Here is a 21874-nt window from a genome sequence, read left to right on the forward strand (position 1 = left end):
CAGGTTTCTGCTGCCTTATGTCTGAGGTTTAACTCATGCACCAAATTGGCTGTAAATCTTATTCCGGCATGTCACAGAGTGCACTGTAACATGTCCTACTACACTTATGGCTGCAGTTGGTGCAAATGCTGTCTGTTGCAGTGATTCAATTGACCCCACGGTAGTGGGCAGGGAGGGAGATCCAGTGTGGACATTATGCATTTCGGCTCTTAATTTCTGGACAACCCGTTTGTTCTTTTGTTGGGAGGACTCCTATTTCCATTAAAAAACTGATGAAAGAATAACGTTGTTTTGGATCTTGAACTAGACTCAGGATTGAAGAATTCATAAAATTCAGAGAGTATAGAAAGAAATCTCACTGTATTTCCTATGCTGCTATCATGGACTAGAGGTTAGTTCTAGGATCTAGTTTGAAGGTGTGACCTAATGAGAAGATACAAGAAAAGTGTGTCTCCATCCCACAACTGCAGGCACAAACCCTGTCCTCCTCTCTCCTATTACAGTTAAGGGTCCATAGCCTTAGCACACATCCTCTTCTCTATCCCCCAGAGTTATTAAAGTGTTCTTATAATTGCAGTGCCGCCTGCATTTCCACACAGAAGGAAGGTGAATCGAAATGTTGCAAGACGTAACAGTAACCAGTCAGATCCCAGTAGTGAAGCCGACAGTCCTCTGAGTGAGCCGCTTAATGTTGATGTGAGTATCGACTGTGGGCTTTGGTACTTTATTGTGACTTGCCAACTGCAATAATAAGACAGGTTTTGACAAGGGATGCGGGCGTTTCATTCGAGTTGGTAAGAATGTAGAAGGGAGGGCATTGATTCGATAGGATTTACTTTAGTGTTGTGAAGTACTGTAATTGCGATAATAACAGAAAAGCAAAAAAAAAAGAAAATCTTCGACCTGGTCTGCTTGGAGCGATTGTAAATGAAAAAGAATATTCAGGAGCTACATCAGCATTTTGAAAAATATCTCTGACATTTTCAGAAAAAGGCAATAGAAATTCTGTGGTCACATTCTCAGAATGAACAATGATGGACTGACAAAAAAGAATTCCTAACCTTGTCCTCCTTGAAAATTAAGAACAGCTGGCTAATTGAAACTAAAAGAGACCTTGAGAAATTCGGTATCACAGGTGAAACTGTGCAGGACAGATCTTCATGCAGAACTCTAGCACCAATTTGCAGACAAATCCTAAACTAGAACTGACAAAACCTCGTCAGAAGAAAGCAAGAAAAATATCGAGAAGCTGAAGAGAGTAAACACATTGGCTAAATAAGTTCAATTGTGCTCATCATTTGGGCAGAACAATGGCAGAGAAACCAGAACTCTATTGGGCAGCTGTATTTCAATTAATGTTATCAGGTAAACACTAAATGTTATGTCGCTAAAGAACTTTTGCACGCTGACACCATACAACATGGAGTGCTGAATGGACTTTTATCTGCTCTTTAAGATCCGACTACGCCAGCCCCTCGGTCTAGGAGTGGCAAGCTTGTCTCTTGCCGAGAGGCCCCAGGTTTGAATCCTGGCCAGGTCAGAGATTTTTACCTGGATCTGAAGGATGGTTTGCAGTCCACTCAACCTGTGAAAGAACAATTACAGAGCTATTTGATGGTGAGATAGCAGCTACGATCTAGAAAGTGAAGAAAAATGGTGGAGAGGATTCGTTGCAGGACTGTTTGTCGCCCTGTTATCTCGTAGCCTATGGGCAGAACAGCAGTTGCTTGGTAGGCCAAGGCCCATCAGGGCTGTAGTACCATGAGGTTTTTAAAGTATCTGACTACCTCTGTCAGGTTTGAACCTGTAATCTTGAGGCTGACATTTTAGTGGATTACAAGACTTCTTTCTTGAATAAATGTAGGTACATGGGTAATATGATACTAATTATGTCAGTGAGCATTTTGTGATGAGATAAGCCATGTCAGTTGAAGCGAGAAGTTCTTGTTCAGAAATTGGCAGCAGTCAGGAAGATATCCAAGTTGTCATTCATGAATCTCCATGAGAATTGTGGTGAATGGACTGCTTAGGAAGAAATATCCAGTTTACATCACAAGGAGTCTCAGAAATGTGGTAGCTTAGTGGAGGGAAGATTAGCTTCATGCAGTAAAATGTATGGATGTGTGAGCAGCACTAACACATGCGGCAGTATTTATCAGTGTTTCCTCAGCCTCTTGCCAGCCATTTCTACTTCTTCCATTCTTGGGCAGTTTTTGTTTGTGCAGTGGCAAATGTAGGACAAGAACAGAGAGCGACAAAAGGAATAAAAGTGTATACAGAAGATTCAAGATGAAGAATGCAGGGCAAAGAGAAGAGGAGGAAAAGAACCCAGTGGTGTCTGTAAATGTGATAGAAAGGAACAGACTACTCGTTTAAGCAGTAAATACACCAACTCTTCAGCTTCTGTCTCTCTAGGCAGGAACATTACCAACATTGCAGTTAGAAAGGCACTTTTGTATGGTGTGTTTGTATAATGCATGGTATGTGTTCATTGTGAATGATTCTTCTTTGATATATAATTTGTATATATTATTGCAGTGTAAGGGCTGATATAGGGAATTTCCATGCTCATGTTGATATCTGGTGTCTATTAAGTGGTTGGCATCTACAGGTTCTGGTTTACAGTACCTCCAGTGCTCATCTGACTGAAAATGCTTTCCTGGTTTTGAGAGGGTTAAGACTCCACACAATTTCTTGACACAACCCAGTACCGCCTCGTCGATGACATGGTCTACTCAAGGGATCTTAAAAATTCTACAATACACCTATATTTTAAAGCCCAGCAGTCGGTTCATTGACAAAGCCTTTATAGAGTCCGTCCATCCTTTGACACTGTAAAACAGCACTGGTAATACTCAACGCTTCACAACTCACCAACGAGTTTCAAATTGATCACAATTTCACACTAGGCATTTTATTTTCAGAAACACACTTGTTGCTATGATTTCTACGTTTGGATTCTATTCTTCTTTTAGCTAGCATCATAAAAAAAAGAAAACCTCATGGCACTACAGCCCTGATGGACTTTGGGATACCCAGCGACCACTCTTCAGTCTAAAGGCCTGCAGATTACAAGGTAACACATGGTCAGCATGACATATTCTCTTGGTTGTTATTCTTTGTTTTCTAGACCGGTACCATTGTCTCGCAGTCAGATAGCTCCTCAGTTGTTCTCACATAGGCAGAGTGGATCTCAAAGCAAGCCCTCAAAAAACCAAGCAAGTTTCCAGGCGGTTAGGGGCGCCCAGCTGTGAGTTTACATTCGGGAGATAGCAAGTTCGAACCCCATTGTCGACAGCCCTGAGGATGGTTTTCTGTGGTTTCCCATTTTCACACCAGGCAAATGCTGGGACTGTTCCTTAAGGTTGTGGCCGCTTCCTTCCCACTCGTAGACCTTTTGTATTCCATCATCACCATAAGACCTATCTGTGCCAGTGCGACGTAAAGCAGATTGAAAAAAAAAAACTCTCAGAATTTGATTTCTTTATCAGGGCAATTTGAAAAATAGCTTCAGAGGATGAGTAAAAAAGGATTGGAGAAGTGATACAACCTTGTCTCACCTTTTTGGTTCATAACGTCTTCACTAACTTGGTCTCTTAGTCTTGATGTGGACCAGTATCCAGTATTCGGGAGATAGTGGGTTTGAGCCCTACTGTTGGCAGCCCTGAAGACGGTTTTCCGTGGTTTCCCATTTTCACACCAGGCAAATGCTGGGGCTGTACCTTAACTATGGCCACGGACGCTCTCTTCCCATTCCTAGGACTTTCCTGTCCCATCGTCTCCATAAGACATATCTGTGTCGGTGCGACGTAAAACAAATAGCAAAAAAAATGTCTTGATGTGAGCTGTTTGTTACCAATACTGATTCTTGATGATGTTCACATCTTTGCTGTCCAGCTGATGTCTAAGGGTTTTGTGTTTAATATTGTCATAATCATCAGTTTACAGTTCGTTTTTCAGGTACTGTTGATAAGTCTCTTCTTTATTCATAAATGGTTCTGTTCTTCACAGTTCCATCCATTGTCCTTCTAGCTGCAATGTTAGTTTTTATCACATCCATCTAGTAGGTTCTAGGTATTCCAACATGGTGTTTTCCTTCTACCTGTCTTTCCAAGTGTGCTTGGAATGTTCTCGTAGACTGTCCACATCACGTGTCCAAACTACCATAGTCTGGATGTACTGACTCTGCCTAGTAGAAATGTCTTAATCCCAGCTTCCCGCCTAATTTCTTAACTTGTCCATCCTGGTCTTCTGTTTAGCAGATCTAAGAAACTTTGTCTCTGATGCTGGCATCGTGAGTCTGTCTTCATAGCGGTGCATGTTTTGATACCATAGATCAAGTCTTATCTGAAGTAGATGTTAAAACATTGCTAATTATGGTTTCTTTGGAATCTTAACATCCCAAAGACGAAGTCCTCTCTTGTTGGTAGAAGAGATAACTTTTTTGTTGCACCCTGTTAGTGATCTCTGCTGAAGTAGGTGAAACAAAACTGTCCACACTCTTCAACTGGTGGTCTGTTAGTTTGATGCTTACTGGTCCACTATCTCTGTTTACCGCCATTGCCACTGTCTTAGTTTTGCTGATCTTGAACGCCTGTAACTTGGCATTCTGTGTGTGTCTCTTCTGTTTCTCCCCAAATCATAATGTCATCTGCAAAGGCAAATGTGTGGAGTTAGCCTGGTGTTTCCTTAATGATGTCCACTTTATCATCCATAACTATGATAAATTGTAGTGGTGAAAGCATATTGCCCCACTGGGTGCCACTCTTGGTTGTAAACCATGATGAGTGCCTCTCTGTCTGGCACAATCTTTGTACAACGTCTGAACTTTCCTTACAAGTCATTCAGGCTCCTTCCTCCTTTGCAAATACTGCGAGATCTCCTCTCTATTAGCACTGTCATATGCCTTTTCCATATCCAAGAATACCATGATCAAATTCTTGCCTTTCTCCCAGTGTTTTGCCATCAGCATTGTGGCATTGAATATACTGTAAAATCTATAGTAGACCTGTTACTTCTGAAGCCATACTGTTCTTCTTCTAACTCTGGTTCTATGATGGATCGCAGCCTCTGCTCTGCAATCTTCTTGAGAGTTTTCAGCCCACGTGACTAGATAATTGATGAATTTGCCTATGTAAACACTTTACACACAAGATGTTACAATATACAGGGTGTTTGGGAGATAAGTACAAAAAACCTACAGAAGATTGGGATGGATGAATGTCCGCAGTTCTTAATATATTACTTTTTTTTAAATTTAGCCATTGGTTTGTCCGAGGAAGGAGCTTGAAGTAGTGTGTGATGGTTGTGAGGTAGGTAGTAGCTTTGTTTGCCCCTCTGCTTATACCACCCTTCGTACTGTGCTCCAGGCAGTATGCATGCGTAATGTTTAAGAAGCAATTCTAAGTACATCACTGGACTGCAGCTAAGGTAGTTAGCATTTTATGAGTTGTATGAAAACACTGTACATAAAAGAAGCAAATGTTTTCACACTGGTGAAAACTTATGCACAGCAGTAAAGGACTAAGGGCCGTTTTCCCCAAATGAGTTTAAACTAGGTTTATTTTAATCTGGTTTAAGTCTGAGTTTAAACTAACATTAATTTTCCCCATGTTGGTTTAAACTTTGTATCAAGTTTAAACTTGGTTCAAAGTTAAACCTTCTATATTGTAGGTTTAAACTGCTGTTTATATTCAACCTTCTTGACATTTTATTAACGTATCTGTGATTTTCCTAGTAGAAGGGTTAGTTGTGACTACCAGTACTGCAGCACTTAAATAGAAAATGTACTAAAATTAGAACCTAGTATTAGCATTAGGAAAATGGGAGAAAGTCTTTGGTTATATAGCAAATAATTTTGATGTGCAAGTGAGGTTAAGAAGCCGCATTCCAACAAAAGTTTACAATCTTGGAAAATCGGATGTAACGGAGTTTTTTTGATGGATTTATAATTCATAAGCGAACAGCAAGGATTGTCTAGTATTGAAGAAGGATTCATTTAAAACGTCAACTGCATGAAATAATGCTATTTCGCTAGAAGCAATGATTCTGGTTGCTTTAAGATATTATGCAGAAGGCATTTTTCTTATTAACAACGGGGACCACAGACCTTAAATTGTAGTCTCCTTATAATATTACATACTGTAAAATACTATTGGTGGTATGAATACTGTAATGTGAAGCATAAAAATATTCCTACATAAGTCGTGTAATACGTCCGCTCTTCATGCGGTGTCTCGTGGCGGTGGTCGCTAAAGTGTTAGGTCAGCATCGTCCGAATCCATGACTAGATGGTTCGAATCCAGTTAGTCAAAAATATTTTTACCATCAGAATGTAGGAGATGTGGTGGTATACAATTTCTAATCACTAAATTATATATTTATAGGATCAGAAAAATAATAAAGTGTTTCATGCTTGCTAGTAAACTTGTAATAGAATAAATTATAGTTAAGAATGTTTCATCGTAACTATTGCCAGCATACCAGCAATAGAAATATTAATGCTATAGGGAGAAGAGTATTATGCATACAGTACGACGTATTGCGAACTTGGTTATGTTATAAACCAATATGGAATCAAGTAATACATCTCCAAATAAAATACATTCTCAGTGGTGTGTCTGCTGGATCCAAGGTTTGTGAGATTGATCCCGGCCGAGGGCGATGGATTTTAATAGGAGATAGATCCCGTGCATGCTTGGAATTTGTTTTCTTGAAATTCACATAAATGTTGATTTTCTGAGGAAAGGAATACTGTAGGCCTATTGCTAAAAGACCAGGATTTTAATATTTCAACGTTCCCGTGTGTTCCGTGAGACAATACAGACATCAAAAGACACATATTAGGCCCACGGTACTTGTTTATGGTAAAGCATGACAGAGAAAAATAAGAAATAAAAGTGCGTTCCAAGAAATTGTAGACAGCAATGGGTAAAATTATATGACACAACACTTTGCAGAAATGTAAACAATTTATTTATCAGTAAAGCTAATATCCCGCCGAATTTCTTCTTTATTCACTACATACGATAGCATTAATTCGCCACAAACAGCTCATATTAATACAAAAATGTCGGTCATTGAATTACTTGGCTCTGATTGGCCAATTCCAATCGACCATGCCTTTGACTATTCCTTCAGTGCAGCCAATGCTAGCGCCAATGACAGCTCGCACGTTTAAACTAAACGAGTGTCAGAAATTGGTGGAGAAAATGGACGCAAGTTTAAACTTGGTACTAAAGTTAAACAGGTTTAATTTATACCAGGTTTAACCCTATTTGGAGAAAATGGCTCTAAGTCATTCATCATTAACTACTACCTGAGCTACAAACATCCGATTTTCAACTTCATTTTATTTTAATTTGAAATAAGACGTTACTTTGACGTCATATGTATTCATGGCCTTATCAATAACCAACAGGAAAATTATTTGTACTTATCTCCCAAACACCCTGCTCCTTGTCTGTGGGTAATGGACAAGAGCTTGCAGAGAGCTGGGCTGATCCGAACAGTGGCTACTCAGAATTAGTCCCATCGCTGCTAGGGTGACGACTTTCAGGGGTGGCCTTTCTCCCTGTAAGAGGAGGCAAGCTATCCTCTCTGATAGTACCAGAGTTCCAGCTCAGTGTTATGCTGCCATTTGCCACATCTTCTCTAGAATTGTTGGACCTGCCACTGCAAATGCTGCCATCTACAAAATAAGCCTAGCCTTGTAGTTTGGATGATTGGTTCAGGAATGGTAGTAGTAGGAAATGTCCAGGTATGAGTGGCTGAGGATCATTGGGATCATCTGAAAGTTCAGAGGCCCTTCTATCTATGTTACTGAAGTAGTTAATTTTGTTTGCTAATGCCAAATGTGCATTGGCCATACTGTGACACAGATGGTATTTGATCAACATGTCTCCAGCTTCCCATAGGCCTCCAAAATGAGGAGTTTGTGATGGCATGAAATGCCATTGGATGCCCTCCTGGACCACACCTGCCTCTACGTGCAGTGAACTTCTTCAAGCCTGCAATGAATGATGCACTAGCAGATCTCCTACCACTTCCACACGGGTCATAATGAGGAAATTGTTAGTTGATTGCCAATATGCAACAAGCACTGGTGCTCATGCTCAGTTATAACTCTGGTTAGATGATGGTCGGGAGACAGTATGATCTGATGCATTTGTTCGTATGGAAGCTATGAGATATATACACAGCCTCCCACTCATAACTAACCTCCACTGGCTAACATAGGATTAACGTAGGATTCAGTGTAATGATATGCTGCCCTTAGCAGTTGGTTGACTACTTGATAGCATGTAAATCTCTTGCTAGTAGGCTGTGTTCCGTGTAAGTCTGAGACACTTATTGAGTGTTCACAGAATTCTTTTTTAGTTAAGATACCAGTTTACTTCTCAGAAGGTGTCATAGGAGCATTTATCACAAATCGCTAATGTCATGTCACTATTCATTGCAAATGAGTTAGCTTAGAAAATACGAGGGCTATTTTTTTTTTTCAAGGTCCGATTGGTCACGAAATGAAACAGCAGTACAAATTTGACACTTTTCTATTAGTAACACTTACTGATACATCACACCTATTTTTCAACATAGTCGCCTCGCAGATTGAGACATTTGTTGTAGCGTGGTACCAACTTGTCAATGCCCTCTTGATAGAACGTCGCCGCCTGCGCCTGTAACCATCTTTGTACGCCGGTCTGCAGCGCCTCGTCGGTGTCAAAACGCTGTCCTCCTAGCCAGCGTTTCATGTGAGCAAAGAGGTGAAAATCTGATGGAGCCAGGTCCGGACTGTACGCTGGGTGATCGAAAACGTCCCACTGGAAATGCTGCAGGAGGTTCGTGGTGGCAGCTGCAGTGTGCGGCCGAGCATTGTCATGGAGGAGGACAATGCCTGATGACAACATCCCTCTCCGCTTATTCTGAATTGTCCGTTATTGGACATTATAAATTTTCCAGCTAGCTCATTCTTGGTTGCCAGCGTTTCGCCCTCGTGTGCTAGGGTGGGCTCATCAGTTGGTACCTAGCACACCTACCAATACGCTGTCTAGTGCATACCGTGGAGGCCACTGCGTAGGCTAACTGGAGCCACCGGCAGTGCCAATGCACTAAGAGACTTTGTCTCATCACTAAAAATTGATGCCTGCTTGGCCATCAGATGACATAGATGTTGATTCCCGTAGGGAATCTGAAATATTTGTCCTGAATGAGCAAATTTATAATACCAATATAAATGGTCCGTTATTGGACATTATAAATTTTCCAGCTAGCTCATTCTTGGTTGCCAGCGTTTCGCCCTCGTGTGCTAGGGTGGGCTCATCAGTTGGTACCTAGCACACCTACCAATACGCTGGCTGATCCACACGCTGAACAAGATCATCGGTTGACACACGCTTCCTTCCCTGGCCGCCTGCATCATGGACGTCTGTACGCCCTGCTGTAAAGTTCCTGCACCATTGTCGCACTCGCTGGTTGAGAAATTTTATTTTCAGCCAACTCGCGTTAATTTATGAGAAAATTATGTTGAACTTATTTATTGCTTATGAACACACAAAACAGTATAAATAATTTATTAATACACTTATGCTTACGTCTCACTGAGTTTTATAGTTTTTCAGTGTGTGAAACCTTTTGAAACAAACACCAGCGTGCAAAGCCAGATTATTTGAACACGTTTCACAAAAGTAGTTTCACGGCGCATTTCAGTCTCTTGATTGGTTTACTGCTTTGTCGTCTGGTGGCATCCAGTGCTTGACACCTTTCTTCTAAAACACGTAGAGCTCCTCAAGTTTTGGAAACACCTCGGCTGCAGTTTCATTTTCCTATTTCCTCCTAGTTACTTTGCTCTGTCCACAACAGCTAGTGAGAGTAATACTTCATGTAGTTGAACACTTGCCTTCAAAGCATCTAAATGATTTGCATTACTAACTACCAATACTTTCACTTTCTAACTGAATTTGGATTTCATTGTATTGGTCATGTATTACCAATAAATGTCGAAGTTTGACATGTACCAAATTAATGAGGGTGATGAATAAAAACAAGCAGATGCTTCTTTTTTGATCTTTTACTTGGTATTTTATAATGCAACCTTCAGTAATTGCTACTTCTACAAGCAATTGCTTGGAACTGTATTATAAGATTGTGAGCAACTGCAAAATGGCCTCGATGATGTTGTTAGATGGACAGTACGCAATGGGGTATGATGATAAACGGGGCTAAAAGTCAGGTTTTGAGTTCCACAAATAGGAAAGGTCTTCTCAGTTTCAATTACTGTGTTGATGGGGTGAAAATTCCTTATGGGATCATTGTAAGTACCTATGTGTTAATATAAGGAAAGACCTTCATTGGGGTAATCACATAAATGGGATTGTAAATAAAGGGTGCAGACCTCTGCACATGGTTATGAGAGTGTTTAGGGGTAGTAGTAAGGATGTAAAGGAGAGGGCATGTAAGTCTCTGGTAAGACCCCAACTAGAGTACGGTTCCAGTGTATGGGACCCTCACCAGGATTACTTGATTCAAGAACTGAAAAATGCAAAGAAAAGCAGCTTGATTTGTTCTGGGTGATTTCCGACAAAAGAGTAGTGTTACAAAAATGTTGCAAAGTTTGGGCTGGGAAGACTTGGGAGAAAAAAAGACGAGCTGCTCGACTAAGTGGTATGTAATATTGAAATATTCAGTTTATTTAAAAAAAGGTTCCACCTATTCAATACATATGTTATATCTAAGCTAGGACCTATGCATTATTATTCACAATCCTAATTGGTACATGTTTCGCCCTACATATTGGGCATCATCATCAGCCATTAGCTCACCGTCAAAATCATGAAGTATCGGGATCCTGATTATGTATTAATTGACCTTATTATTGCTTAGGCTCAGAGGGTTAAGGTGCTGGCCTTCTGACCCCAACTTGGCAGCTTCGATCCTGGCTCAGTCCGGTGGTTTTTGAAAGTGCTCAAATACGTCAGCCTCGTGTCGGTAGATTTACTGGCACGTGAAAGAACTCCTGCGGGACTAAATACCGGCACCTCAGCGTCTCCGAAAACCGTAAAAGAGTAGTTAGTGGGACGTAAAGCAAATAACATTATTATTATTATTATTATTATTATTATTATTATTATTATTATTATTATTATTATTATGATTATTGCTTAGGCATAATGGATGTGAATTGAAAGGTACATTTGTTTATCACTCTTAGTTGACTAGTTAAATATTACAAATTTGAAATAAAAACACATAAAATGAATGGTGAACACTCAGTGAACAATTACTTAGAAACATGTTAAAACGTTCATCATTCAACTGTATTGACCCGTTCTTAATCTTTGGTTTTGTTGTCTTTTAATTAAAATGAAACACAAACACTTATAAATAACAAACATAAGTTGCACATAGTGGTCATTTGGGCGGCTTAGAATCTGGTTAAAGATTTCTTAGTTTTGTTTGTTATCTTTAATGAATGCTATTATCATCTTGGATATCCATATAAACATACTTTTTGATAGTAAAAGTTTGGATTTCAACTATAACAGCCCTAACATTTTAGGGTTTGTCCTAACTGGTGTATTTTAATAGAAAAATTCGCATTCCTCGTTTTTTTGTTATTATTATTATTATTATTATTATTATTATTATTATTATTATTATTATTATTATTATTATTATTATTATTATTATTATTTATAGTGATGTCAAAACTGGTGACATTTTTATTAATCTGAATTTCAAGTAATGGATGGTATGTCCAAGTAATACGCATTTCTTATGCTGAAATGTGTGTTGCATGCTACTGTTGTTGATGCTGATCGAAAGGGAGACTTCTTGAATTGTAAGTTTGATGGTGAAAATTAGTAGTTCCCAGTTCCAGAAAGTAGTTATTTAAGTGTATGTAACAAGAGTAAAAGGTATGTTTTAGATAATAGAGTATGTGATTCGATTTTAATGGGAGGCCTTTTAGAAAACTGTTACTTACCTCCTCGTCTCTTGCATGGCAGGTTTGTTATGTTGGCGGTTCCAATCGACTGACTGTCACTGTCCTTGTGCTCTGTGTGTTGTAGCTGTGTACAGGCTGTGGCGGGGGAGCATAGAGGAGGGAGGGGTAGACGGTGCTTTATTTTTGCGGGCCATCTGTGGGGGGAGAGTTGGAAGGGGATGACTGGGAAGAATTACAAAGAGACCTTGAGAGTATCCAAGAATGGGTTGAAGAAAATAATATGAAGATTAATGGAGGCAAATCAACTGTTACAACATTTACAAACAGGAGCTTTAAAACTGAATTTGAATGTACTTTGGATGAGGTAGTTATCCCAAAAGATGGCAAGTGCAAATACTTAGGTGTGAGATTTGAAAGTAATTTGCATTGGAAGGGTCATGTTGATGACATTGTTGGGAAAGCATACAGATCGTTACATGTCATAATGAGGCTACTTACAGGATGCAACAAAGAATTAAAAGAAAAAAGTTACTTAAGTATGGTTCGTCCATTATTGGAATATGCAAACAGTGTTTGGGATCCTCACCAAGAATACCTAATAAAATAACTAGATGGTGTGCAGAGGAAAGCAGCAAGGTTTGTAACAGGGGATTTCAGGAGAAAGAGTAGTGTCTCAGAAATGTTTAAAGGAACTTGGTTGGGAAACTTTAAGTAAGAGAAGGGAGAAAACTAGACTTATAGGATTATATAGAGCCTATACAGGAGAAGAAGCATGGAGAGATATCCATGAGAGGCTTCAGTTGGAAAATAATTATATTCGTAGAACTGACCACAAGTAGAAAATTAGAAGGAATATTTTAGCAGAAGCGATTGGGGTAAATTTTCATTCATTGGGAAGGGTGTGAAGGAGTGGAACAGTTTACCAGGGGTAGTGTTTGATCCTTTTCCAAAATCTGTACAGATATTCAAGAAGAGAATAAACAACAACAGAGAAAATAAATGAAATCTTAGAGGGGATTCGACCAGTGCAGGATATTGTAAATAAAAAAATGTGTGTGATTAAATTAATTCCATCCCCTGGTCTATGGAGTTTGGACAGCCCAAGTAGGGGACTGCCTGTAGGGGTGAAGTACAGTGGGGACTTCGAGGGCCCTGGGACCGCTACGGTAGCTGTGAAGGCCCTTCAGGAACTCTGAAAAGTGGTGGCAAAAGGGGCTCTGGTTAAGACACAGCAGGTCGTTATGCTACTTAGGTTCCAAAATGGGTAAAATATATATGTAAATAAATTCAATGTTAATTTTAATCTTATACCAGTTGTATATTATTATTAGAAGTAATTTCACATACTGTTTATGAGTTGACTATGTTTGTAAGATATGAGTAGAATTTTGTAAACAATATAAATTTATTAAGGATGATGTGTGTGTTTAATAGAACAAATTATTAGCGTAAATTGTATAATATTGTATTCTAGGAAAATTTTCTTTGTCTCTTGTTAATTTAAAATTTAGTGCTTGACAATAATGTATTTTAGTGTACCATTTGCCACCGAAGTAGACACCTCATTTGCAAATAAAGAGATTTTGATTTGATTTCAGTAGTATTGGTTAATATAGAAGGAATTGTTGAAGAGGGCAATTTAAAGCTGTGTCTTTTTTTTTTAATATTTGTATTAACTTAGGGACTAGTTCATAAAGGGAATTTTTAACATGTGTTGTATCGTTTAAGTTCCAATTTTTATTAAAATACTGATCCAGGAAAATATAGATGTTTTCATAGTTGTTCATTAATTTTCATTTATTTAACTTTTTGAGGAATGTTAGGCCTTGCTCTATTGTCGTGTATTGGTGGCCTGTTTCTTTCATGTGTGTACTCATTTATAAGTGTTTAATTGCGTTTCGTTTTAATTAAAAGACAACTAAACCAAAGATTAAAAACGGGTTAAAACAGTTGAATGAACGTTTTAATGTGTTTCTAATTAATTGTTCACTGAGTGTTCACCATTCATTTTATGTGTTTTTATTTCAAATTTGTAATATTTAACTAGTCAACTAAGAGTGATAAACAAATGTACCTTTCAATTCACATCCATTATGCCTAAGCAATAATGAGGTCAGTTAATACATAATCAGGATCCTGATGCTTCATGATTTTGAGCTAATGGTTGATGATGCCCAATATATAGGGTGAAACATGTACCATTTAGGATTGTGAGTAATGATGCATAAGTCCTAGCTTAAGATATAACATGTATTGAACAGGTGGAACCTTTTTTAAAATAAATCGAATATTTCAATATTATATGGAAATTCATTACAGATCAGTAATGAAATTTATTACTTGTAAGTAGTATGTTCTGAGCTGTCAGTGGAGAGATGGCGTAGAATGACATTAGTAGACGAATAAGTTTGAGTGGTGTCTTTAAAAGTAGGAAAGATCACAATATGAAGATAAAGTTGGAATTCAAGAGGACAAATTGGGGCAAATACTCATTTATAGGAAGGGGAGTTAGGGATTGGAATAACTTACCAAGGGAAATGGTCAATAGATTTCCAATTTCTTTGAAATTGTTTAAGAAAAGGCTAGGAAAACAACAGATAGGGAATCTACCACATGGGCGACTGCCCTAAATGCAGATCAGTAGTGATGGATTGATTGATTGGATTGGTCGGTCGGTCGGTCGGTCCGTCGGTCGGTCGGTTGGTTGGGTGGAGTAACCAGTTGCTTGGAAATTCTTAAGGCAGGGCAGTAGGAGCTTGGAACTGCTAGAAATCAGTTCAGTTAAGGAGGACATGGCTGCTTTCATGCATATTCGCAAGTGAGAGGCGTAAAAAATGCACCCAATAAATAATGCAATAAATGATTATAGATTTAATGAAGACAGTGTGGACTGGATAGGACCGCACTTCGTAGGTATAAGAGAAGAGAAGCAAAGCATTGTGATGGCACTTTCTTCCCAGACATGTATCTGTCCCCAGCTGCTTGAATGGTATAGGAACATAAAATTGGTATTTATTACAGCACAGACAATGAATAAACTAGAGTGGAGAGTTTTTAAAAGTAGGAAAGATCATAATATGAAGGTAAAACTGGAATTCAAGAGGACATTGGGGCAAATATTTGTGTATAGGGAAAGGAATTATGGTTTGGAATACCATATAAATGCTAATAATTGCCCACATATTCTTTATAAGAATCTGCCAGCAAAATGTCTGGGTGCTGTGATCTGTAATTATCCATCGACCTAACCGTGTGTTTCATCTGATAAAGTGATAATTTGGAAACTACAAGAGAGTTACTCCTTATTCAAGTGTTCAGTTTTGAAGATACGGGGTTAAATTAATTTAAAGCATTATTTTATTTATCTGTGATAAGTGTGTACGACTTAGTGCGAATATCCTTACATCACAGAAAACCAATTTAAAAATCTGCATGAGCCATTGTTGATTTGAACAAGTATATCGATAGTGACGGTTTACTATTCGAAATCACGGCCTACCAGATCGAAGGAAAGACGATCGAAGTGCCCTAACACCAAAGTGACAAATCAACAGACCAAGTGTAGATATAGTATTATAAAAGACCAAGTGTAGATATAGTATTATAAAGTGATAGTGACTGTAAAGTAAATACTAAATAGTAAAGTGCTAATTTGGCGAGTGCTGTTCTTGTGAAAAGTACTATTAATATAGACAGCTCACTGCGAAATCTCAAGCATCAAGCAATGAACATTGTGTGTACCTAATTAAAACGCCTTATAAAATTGATGATCCTCGGATTAAGGGATAACAACTGTCACTAATCTTATTTCAACGCTGGTTACTCCAGACATGTACACAGACACAAAATGACGGAACTAGGCGAATCACGTGACCGTGAAACTGTGTATTAAAAGTTACAAGTGAGCCTATCTCTGATCACAGAGATTAACAAAAAAAATGTCTTCTGAAGTAAATTACTCGGCAATATAATGCGTAGGGACACAAAGATTCCATAACAACAGAATAGGTAAGAAGTGCTGTGTATTTGAAATCTCTCACAGGCCAAAGTGAGGTGAAGTAGAACAGTGATAGCAAGATACAGGCTGTGCATTTGACCGTGCAAGGAGATCTCAAGATGCCGCCCACCACAGAGTTTACTACCGTTGAGGACAAATGCAACATCTGCTACAAAACAGTAACTAGTAAGGACGAAGCAATTGAATGTGAAAGTTGCCATCAATGGCAGCACTTCCACTGTTCAGAACTAACTAAAGGAGAATACGATATCGCAAAACGGAAGAACTGTAAACTAACCTGGCTATGCATAGAATGTAAATCAAAGATGAACATTGTGGACATAGAAAGGAGTGTGTTGAATAAGATATCAGAACATCTGCAAAAGTTGCTAAATGATCTGAAGATTAATATCACAAATGAAATAGGGAAGGAAATTCACAATGCGATCGGAAAAGAATTTGAAACACTTAGCAGATATACAGTTACAAATTACAAAGAACCAGCGCTGAATGTGCCCAATAAGGTTAACCCGATATATATTGATATGATACCGGACACAAATTCAAAAGAGATGACGTCACGTAAAGAATCTGAAGAAATGAAACGACATAAAGCAACGCGCACGGCCGATCATAACCTTAACCCAAAGAGGGCCTTGGAATTAACAAATGTTTCTACCCAAAGGATCCAGGGAAATATAGGTGGTAGAGAAGAACTCCCTCATTGCAGTAGAGATACCGCACCATTAATAAGAGCCGAGCAACAGTCTTCTGATAACGCAGAATGGGTTGAAGCCGTCAAAAACAGACGGAGATCTTTTATAACATCAATAAAAACTCCAACCTTCATTGGAACAAAGCGGAATGATTTAGAAAATGAGAAAGATAAAAAGAACATGGAACTTCGTGCGGCCCCCGAAGAGCATGGACCAAAATACTTCAGTAGAGATGATAAAGAATCACTTGAAGAACTTGAAAGTAGAGGAGGTAATAGAATGTGAACAACTCCAAACAAAAGGAAAACTTAAATCATACAAAGTGGTTATCCCTCTCAACGACCTTGGAAAGGTCACCGATCCGGAACTCTGGCCAGAATATGCCGTAGTGAGAAGATATCGTCTTTTTCGACAACAGGGAAAAGAAGAAAAATATAACGGTCAATTTCCTCCTCTGGAATGTGGAAGGGCTTAAAAACACTATGACTTTAGCTACGGGAAACCTCATCGACAAGCAAGACATTATTATCATGACTGAAACATTCGCGACCACCGAAATCAACATACCTGGATTCTACTCAGAGCAAGTACTTGCCATACAAGGGCAACGAGGCAGACCCGTGAGTGATATTGCCTGCTTCTTTAAACCCGTTGTTGGAAAACTGTCATGCACTTATAGAGATAAGAACATTATAATAATGGAATCCAACAAATTATCGGTAATAGGATTATATATCGACCCCTCCTCAGCAATGGAAGATGTATTATATATCCTCATAATTGTTCTATCGAAGGTGAATCAGGAAAATAATACAATCATTGCTGGAGACTTAAATTGCAGGATAGACAACAATGAATATCGAGGTCATGAATTGCTTCAAACGTTGGAAGAAGAAGGATTCACCCTCGTCAACAGGAAATCTGACAAGACGTACTTTGCCCACAATGGAAGCAGTACAATTGATGTTCTATTCTTCAAAGGTGCTGGACTTAAACTAATTGATTATAAGGTATGCTACTCATCTCCAGAGTCAATATTAAAGAAGCACTGTCCAGTCTCAGCGATCTTTGATCTGAACGTTCTTTCCCATCCATGGAATGCACAAACCGCCATGAAGCCTATAGCCCGAAAGCTTAATGAGAATGTCCTCCTGCAAAGCACCGATAAAATCATGGACTTAAACCACAAAATAATGGAACATGAATTGGATACTGCAGCTTCTGTTTTAGAAGACATCTTCAGATCCGCCTTCATCACAATAACTCCACGAAAATCCAAAAAGTGGTTCAATCAGACCTGCTATTTGGAAAGAAAGCAAGTCCTGAAGGCTCTTCATGTGGCAAAAACAACACTGAATATAGAAGACTTAACTAACTACAGTCAACTCAGAAGGAAATACAAAGAACTACTGAAGACTTCTAGAAACAAGTATATTGAACTTGAAGCAATGAAGATGGCTGACGAAGCCAAGAAGGACCCATTCATGGCATTAAAACCACGTAAAGTTCCAACAACTGGCAAAATAGACATGAATACATGGGAAAAGCACTTCTCACTCATCCGAAACCAACAAAGATCTGTAACAGCCTATCCAAGAAAATACGTTGAAGCAGACAGGGGAGGCATCACCCTATTCTCACAAAAAGAAGTCTCTGACACTATACTCAAACTAAAAGATGGAAAAGCACCGGGCCCTGATGGCATTTTCAGTGAACACATTAAAGCTTCAACAAATGTTTTACTTCCATCCATAACGAATCTCATGAACCTCTGATTGTTACTAGGAGACATCCCCAAAGCATGGAAAACCTCCACATTGAAGGTCTTATACAAAGGAAAGGGTAACTTGCTTGATCCAAATTCCTATAGAGGGATTGCTCTGGAGAATAATTTGATGAAGATACTCACCAAGCTAATAACCACTCGACTGACGGAAGAAATCGAAGCCAAACTTCCGGAAGAGCAATTTGGATTTAGAAGAGGAAGAAGTACTCTACACGCAATAAGAAATCTACTGGACGATATACATGACACCTTACGACTACCAAAGGGTAAATTTCACACAGTGTTCATAGATTTCTCCAAGGCCTTCAATAATCTTAATAGAAACATCATATCGTCGAAACTAGATTCTCTTGTAGAGGACAAGGCGCTCACTCTTTTGATCCATAACATGTTGATAAATAACACTGTCATCATCTCAGACAATATAACCTCATCGAGGGAGATCACACAGACAAATGGCGTTCTACAGGGTGACCCTCTCAGTCCTCTATTGTTTAATGTAGCCACCTATGATGTGGTCCAAGCGATAAAAGAGGTGACAAACGAAGTAACCACGTATTTATATGCCGATGATATGGTTCTAGGATCACACGATGTTAAAGAGTTACAAAAAGCACGGGATGCACTGGAGAAGTGGGCAGATATAAATGAATTGCAGGTAAACATCGAAAAGACTGTCTACATGATTTTCAGGAAGGGTGGACGAACATCCTCAAGTGACAAAGTGACGTACAAAGCAGAAACATTAAACGACGTGAACAGTTTCAAATATCTGGGCTTGACGATGCAGACGACAGCAAACTCCTTTAGACTTCATATTAGACTACGCGCTGCGGCAGCTATGAAAGCGATATTTGACATCAAGAATCTAAACAGACTATCTCTCAAGACGGCCATTACCCTGTTTGACGCAAAAATAATCCCTATTTTAACATATGGGCTGAAAATCATTTGGGATAAGCTAACAAAGAATGACCTACACATTCTAGAAAAAGTCAAAGCCAGATTCTTAAAGACAACCCTGTGTGTGTCTAGATTCACTAGATCAAGACTGGTTTATGAACTTGCAAGGGAGCCTTTCCTAATTGAAGATTTGAGATTCAAGCTTGCTCTACCTTATACAGACCAATGGAAGAAACTCCTGGACGAAAGAGTGGCCAAAAGGAATGATATTTGTCCCGAATTCTATACGACTGAAGCAATGACGAACAGAACATGGACCAATACAAACCAGGACCTCCGACATTTTATCAATTCTATGGCAATTCATGGATACCACTACAAACTCTGCAAAACCAGGATCTTTCATGAACCGGACGAGAGTTGTGTGTGTACTCTGTGTAATTTGACTTGTTCTCGTTACCATGTCATGGAATGATCTAAGAGAAATAGGCCTATAATTGACTTATGTTTAAATGACATGTAATCGCTTTATATACACAAATTGTGTGCTATTAAATTATATATAAATGTCTGGGTGCAGGTATTATTTGCATCAAGGTTAGTACAGTGCTCATGAGACAGAAATCTGGAAGTTGGTACTTCTCAGCGCGCTCTGTTGACAGTTCTGTTCTCACCACAATTGAGAAGTGTGCCCTCTATGAAACTCGCCATTTGCGTAGCATGAATTGAAGCACATGTTCAGGGAGGCTGGTGCGAGTTCTCTTTAGATTGCATGACTTGCGTGATCCTCCACCCAGCAGTTGTGCAATATTGTGATAATATATAGATTTCAGTCATGAGGGGACTTGTGCACGCTCTCTGAAGAGTTATTAAAACTTTACAGGAAGTTTTGTTTTCACTTACAAATATGCCATCTGTCAGTGCAGTTTGAAACTATTCCTCTCCTCCATATGTTTATGCAGGTGCACCCTGTTAGTAAAAAGTGGAAGTTCATGCATGTGAACTTCGTTAATTGAGTTTCCTGTTTCTTAAGTTTAAAGTACACATGCTTGAATCACCCCTTCCCAGTACTTTGCACTTCCTTGTAGCAGGGACAAGAGCACTCATTGAGGAAGAACTCACCACACCTAAGATGTACGACCTGACCCACAATGACAAGATAACTCCAGAAAACAGCTGGCGACTTTGAAGAGTTTACTGCTCAAAGACTACCAGTACTACAGAGAGAGACTACAAGAGACTGTGGTTCGACTTACTGGCCTCGATGACGAGATTCATGACTCCCTTGATGACAGTGACTAGGAAGAGGACGTGCAGAAATGTGAGGAGTTTGTTGACTCTGCTAATCATACGATTGTATGAATTCCTAGTGTCACTGAGAAACAATTTGCAATAACCACAGGAAACATCAAGATCATTGACCCGAACTGTGCACCAGCTGGAATTGCTCCATCAACTATGGTATGTTAAAATTTCCTCCAATCAGTCTTTTCTGGAACTTGGAGATGATGGGGTGATGGAGCATTCTGACCGATCATCAAATGCCAAGCATTCAGCAGTAATGTGAGAACGTCGCACACATCACAACCTTGCCATGCATGCAAGATCTCAGAGAAGTGTCACTGCCAACGGACCGAGTGAAACCCACCAAGTCTTCGTCTATTACGGCCATTTACTCTGCTGGAGTCCTGCACATTAAGATGGGGGCTGAGATGCACATAGCCTATAATGCACTGTTCCCGTGTGCCACTTTTGGGACTCTGCTCAGATATTGACGATAAACACCATCATAATGGAACTTTTAACACTAGGATTACCAAACATTCTTTCTACCTACTTTTACCGAAGCGGTCATTTTGACCGATAGTGGCAGGCATTCGTTTCTTGAGGATATTGATGTCTGAAAAAGGTTCGAATTTAGTATAAAAACATCATAGACCATAATTTAATTATCATGCATGACTTGTAAACACTATTATGAATAAATAAATAAATCAATAAATAAGTACACTAGTAAGGCAGAATGTTCTTCTTACACACTTTACCTTACATTATATACATATGTGCATGAATGTCACTTTCTGCTTTTCAACTTATTTTTCTCACTGAACACACACACACACACACACACTTTGCTTGGTCACCTTTGAAGTGAAATTAACAATAGACCAGTTGTTTTAGAGATTGCACACCTTTCAATTATCTTGTTCCCTTTGCACACTTCTTCCCTGATTGATGAAAAACTCAGCAAGACACAATACTACGTGTTCACTTAGGGTCTGATCAGTGGGTCGCGTTTCATCTTTTCCAAGATAGAAAAACCGTTTACAACATACTTGACTTCCACATCCACAATCAACCAAAATTTCATACCAAACTTTTCTGGTTTATTGGCCATATACTGCATAAATGGGCATCTAGCATTTGATGGAAAGATCTGTTCATCCACGGTAATGTTCTCACTTGGTCTGAAGCAAATAGTAAAATTAGATATAAATTTGTCCCGCACAGGTACAAGCGCCAATCTA

General features: G+C 39.0%; 1 protein-coding gene across 4 annotated transcripts in view; it reads left to right on the forward strand.

The window, feature by feature from the left end:
- The window catches only part of LOC136883405 (bromodomain-containing protein 8), a 445412-nt gene that overhangs the window by 132701 nt on the left and 290837 nt on the right, over positions 1-21874 (forward strand). For all 4 annotated transcript variants that reach the window (XM_067155679.2, XM_067155690.2, XM_067155698.2 and 1 more), the window contains one exon: positions 578-696. In XM_067155679.2, coding sequence (XP_067011780.2) covers positions 578-696 — 119 coding nt within the window. The remainder of the gene's footprint in view (positions 1-577; positions 697-21874) is intronic.

This window comes from Anabrus simplex, chromosome 1 (assembly GCF_040414725.1).
Source record: "Anabrus simplex isolate iqAnaSimp1 chromosome 1, ASM4041472v1, whole genome shotgun sequence".
Taxonomy (NCBI): Eukaryota; Metazoa; Arthropoda; class Insecta; order Orthoptera; family Tettigoniidae; genus Anabrus; species Anabrus simplex.